At 40.6% G+C, this 4,820-nt stretch overlaps 1 protein-coding gene across 1 annotated transcript; it reads left to right on the forward strand.

The window, feature by feature from the left end:
* The first annotated feature begins 2,340 nt into the window (after positions 1 to 2,340).
* On the forward strand, positions 2,341 to 3,267 carry LOC123939015 (olfactory receptor 2M2). The gene has a single exon (XM_046000868.1). It carries the CDS (start codon positions 2,341 to 2,343, stop codon positions 3,265 to 3,267), a length of 927 nt encoding a protein of 308 aa, XP_045856824.1.
* Positions 3,268 to 4,820: the final 1,553 nt, after the last annotated feature.

Below are 4,820 nucleotides of genomic sequence, written 5' to 3' on the forward strand. Positions count from 1 at the left end.
CAGAAGAAGAAAAAAGAAAAAAGAAAAAAAAATTGAAAAAAGAAAAAAAAATTGAAGTAGCCGCAAGACTAAAGAATCATGGGGAGAAAGCCATGAGTTCCGTGCTTTGCTTTCTCCTCCTCTGGAATTGCTCTGCTGTCTTAGGAATTGAATCTGCTTTCTCCTTGATAGATGAACTTCGTCCTGGCTGGATATTTTGTTGGTCTTCTGGCGGAGGGGCCTGTTGTAGTGACTCTCAAGTGTCTTTGCCCGAGGCGGGATTGCACCGCCCTTACCGGCGGCCGGACTAAGTAATGGGCTCGGGTTCGCTTTTGGGAGCTTCTGTTCCCTGATCGCTTTCCGTAGAGTTCCGGAGGACGGGAATGAAAATGGCGGCCTCCCAGTCTCCAGCCTGGAGGAGCCGAGAGCCTGGGGCCCCACTCCTCAGTGCGCCACCAGAGGACAGCACCCAGTCACTCCCGTATCCCCAGCCTCTAGCCGCGCTCCGAGCTCACCCAGCTCGCGACCAGTTCAAGGTAACCCCGAGCTGAGAGTTTAGTCCTCGGCTCTGTCTCTCCAGCCGGCTTCTCCGTTCTAATACCTGCAAGCTCTCCGACACTCCGACACCCCCGATCCTTCTGTGACCCTGCGGGGCCTGGGGCCACGCTGGCCCCGTGTGGGCTTCACCCCGGTTTAGCCCCTGGAGCAATGTCCCTCAGTGGAACAGACTTTTAAAAGTCCTGATTTTGTGCTCCGTTCCTCCGCCGCTTGCCGGGAGCCGGCCCCTCCCCCCGCGGTCTATCTTCCCGTCGTTTTAGATTCACTTCTCCGCCAGTCCTACCTTTCAGAAAGTGGTTGATTTTCTGTTTCTAGAGTTGCTGTTCTTCTTCTCTTCGCTCTCCCGTTGGATTTGTAGGTGTTTGCAATGTTTAGATAAGCTATCGAGCTGATCTCCTGCTACCTGATGTAGTCTCAGGCTGCTACTTCTCCGCCATCTTGACTCCTCCCTTTTTTTTCTTTTTTGATTGCTGCTTTATTCCAAGGGCACAATGCATAGACAGATATTCATAAACATTGCTTGAATTTGTGGCCCTTAAGCCTCTCTAAATTTCTGTTTTTGTATGTAGTAATTTTTTGTAGGAGATATCAGAGATGTTCACACACCAGTTGGCTTAAAATGACACAATTACATGTAATGGAGACTACTAGAATTCTGAACTCAAGACATAGACAGTGTTGGTTACTTCTGAGGGTTGTAAGAAAGAGAATATTTTCCATGCCTCTTTCCTAGCTTCTGGTGATGACGAACAATCCTTGAAATTCCTTGGTATGTAAATATATCACTGCAGTCTCTGCCTCTATTGACATCCATTTTCCTTGTGTCTATTTCCTCACATGGAAGTTTTATACAGATGCCAGTCCTATAGGATTGGTGTTTGGCCTACAGTAGTATGATCTCATCTTTGTTAATATTTTTTAAGATTTATTTATTTATTTGAAAGAGAGAGCATGTGGAGGACAAAAACAGAGGAAGAGCCAGAGAAAAACTCAAGCTGACTCTGTGCTTGGGGCTTGATCTCACAACCCTGAGATCATAACCTGAACTGTAAACAAGAGTTGGATGCTTAACCTACTGTGCCATCCAAGTGCCCTTAGCTAATTGTTTTCAAATAAGTTTACATTCTGAGATGTTGGGGGTTAAGTCTCAACATATCTCTTTTGGAGAAACACAAGTCATTTATCACATTGGGCTATACAAAAATGGGACAAAGAATTTATATTTATATTATTAAAGTATTTTCACAGAGCATGAATTTACTGCACAAAATATTTATGAAAATTACAGATCAAACACTCTAAACTTTAAAATAATTGACAAATAAAAGGTATTGTTAACACTGACAGAAAAAATCACCCACTACCATAAAAGCAAAGGTTCATATTGTGCTCTTTATCTCTCTTACTTTGTTTGCCACATGCTGAATTAAGCTTAGTTTCTCTATCAAATAATATGTAAAGGATATCTGATGTTTCAAGGCACCGTCTAAATGCTTTGGGGAATTTTCCTTTTTGAAAACACACTATCAATTGTGAAAATGTATATTATTATCTTAATTTGTGAAGGATGTTTAGAAGCTGAATTTAGGAAAAGTTCCACACTTGTATAAATTATACAGTACCAAGAGAACATATTTTGTTCTGTAATTATACTTCTTGTGCTTTGAGATTCCTAATACTGGTGATGTCAGCTTAATCACTGACCTACCACAATCACATGCTTTGTAAGGCACCAAATACACATTTATCAACTCAATGTGGTAATATCACTTTTTCCTGTATTAGATAAAGAACACATTCACCATGGCATGGGCTAATCAGACTTTCATCTCTGATTTCATCCTTCTGGGAATCTTCAATCACAGTCCTACTCACATTTTCCTCTTCTCTTTGGTCTTGGGCACCTTCATAGTGGCCTTCATGGGAAACACTTCTATGATTCTCCTCATCAACCTGGACACCCAGCTCCACACTCCCATGTACTTCCTCCTTAGCCAACTGTCCCTCATGGACCTCATGCTCATCTGCACGACTGTACCCAAGATGGCCTTCAACTACTTGTCTGGCAGCAAGTCCATTTCTGTGGCAGGTTGTGCCACACAAATTTTCTTCTATATATCACTACTTGGCTGTGAATGTTTCCTGTTGGCAGTCATGGCTTATGACCGCTATATTGCCATTTGCCACCCTCTAAGATACCCCAGTCTTATGAGTCCCAAAATTTGTGGTCTTATGACTGCATCTTCCTGGATCCTGGGCTCTACTGATGGTGTAATTGATGCTGTAGCTACATTTTCCTTCTCCTATTGTGGGTCCCGGGAAATAGCCCACTTCTTCTGTGATTTTCCATCCCTGCTAATCATCTCATGCAATGACACATCAACATTTGAAGAAGTTCTTTTCTACTGCTGTATAATAATGATTGTTTTCCCTGTAGCAATCATCATTGCTTCCTACACTCGTGTTATTCTGGCTGTCATTCACATGGGGTCTGGAGAGGGTCGCCAAAAAGCTTTTGCCACCTGTTCCTCTCATCTCATGGTGGTGGGAATGTACTATGGAGCAGCTTTATTCATGTACATGAGGCCCACTTCAGATCATTCCCCCACGGTGTCTGTCTTTTATACCATCCTTACTCCCATGCTGAATCCCCTCATCTATAGCCTCCGCAACAAGGAAGTGGCAAGAGCATTCATGAAGGTAGTGGGGAAGGGCAAGTCTGGACAATAAATTGCTTAATTATTTTCATAATTTTCTAAGTTCTCTAGTGTCCTTCTTTTCATTCTGTTTTTTTAATGGCACTTATTATGTATACATTTTGGAAAAGCACATTCCTGAGAAACAATAAAGTCCTTTCATTTTAAGGAAAATTATTTCAAATATTCATTAATTTTTTTATATTTAATTCAGTTATAACCACATTTGTGGCCATTTCTTGAATAAGGATATTATAGGTTGACTGATATGTTCAGGAATTTTGTGGCAGGTTACAAACAAGGTTTCTTTTCCCCATGTTGTAAATACAAAACACTATTCAGTCAATTTCAAGTTACTTTGGATGAAGATTTGGTATGCTGGGCATTTTACATTTACATAGTATTTATTTATTTTTCATTCTTAATTTTTATTCTCCCAGACTTGCAGAATAAGCAACATAACATTTCAACCCAGATGAATTTTTATATCACACCTTTAATTTTATTTATCACAAAAGTGAAAATTTTATTAAAAGTCTTAGATTTAACCCATTTTCAAGTTGTTAAGACCCACCTAATCTCCATGCACGGACTCAACAAGGAAAAAATTTTGCTATTCAGATCCAAATGAACTGAAAATTTGCCAGTGTCCACGAATTAGGCACTGATATGAATACATTTTATTAGTGATAACAGGATATATTGAAATTCTGGTTGTGTTTTTTTTTCTGTTTTCTATGACAAACTTATACTTAAAAGTAAGTATAAAAATTTCATGACTCTAGGGGCGCCTGGGTGGCTCAGTGGATTAAGCCGCTGCCTTCGGCTCAGGTCATGATCTCAGGGTCCTGGGATCGAGCCCCACATCAGGCTCTCTGCTCCACAGGGAGCCTGCTTCCTCCTCTCTCTCTTCCTGCCTCTCTGCCTGCTTGTGATCTCTCTCTCCGTCAAATAAATAAATAAAATCTTAAAAAAAAATTTCATGACTCTATTATATCATAATTCCTTTTATAGAAATAGTGCAATTTCCATCACATTGTCTTTATTGGACTATTGAGGCACAAGCAAATGTAACTGGTAAATGATCATAGCAGAAGGGAATATCTCTTTCTGCCCTTGAGGAGAGAGAGATTGGCAGGCATTGTCACTGTGGTATGGCTTCTCCTCTGTCCCCAGGGAGAACACAAGTGTAATGACCCAAAAATCATCTAGGTGGTAGTCATGGCCAAAGGTTGTTCCACATAGCCATTAGGTTTCATTTGATGCTACCCAATAAATACCTGGGTATTACAATCAATCTGTGCCAAATGTAATCAGTGTCTTTAATATGACAGAGTGACTACACAATCCCATTGGTATTCATTTCATGTTTTTGGTACATTTGGATTGATTCTAATTAGAGTGAGTTTTATGCTTCCAACATGGGGATTTTCAGGTGCTTAGTTGCCCATAACCCAGAGCAAACATATAAAACCATCCCTAATCTGAGCACAGTGGTCGTGTTCCTAGAACCTTTTTAAAATGAAATTGATGGATTGTTTTTTGAGTTTATCTGAGAGGAAAAAATGTTGATATCCAGTTTCATTA

This window comes from Meles meles, chromosome 3 (assembly GCF_922984935.1).
Source record: "Meles meles chromosome 3, mMelMel3.1 paternal haplotype, whole genome shotgun sequence".
Lineage (NCBI taxonomy): Eukaryota > Metazoa > Chordata > Mammalia > Carnivora > Mustelidae > Meles > Meles meles.

Bases quoted from the DNA above. Each gene is read 5' to 3' on its own strand.
- LOC123939015 (XM_046000868.1), top strand. From the start codon at position 2,341: ATGGCATGGGCTAATCAGACTTTCATCTCTGATTTCATCCTTCTGGGA.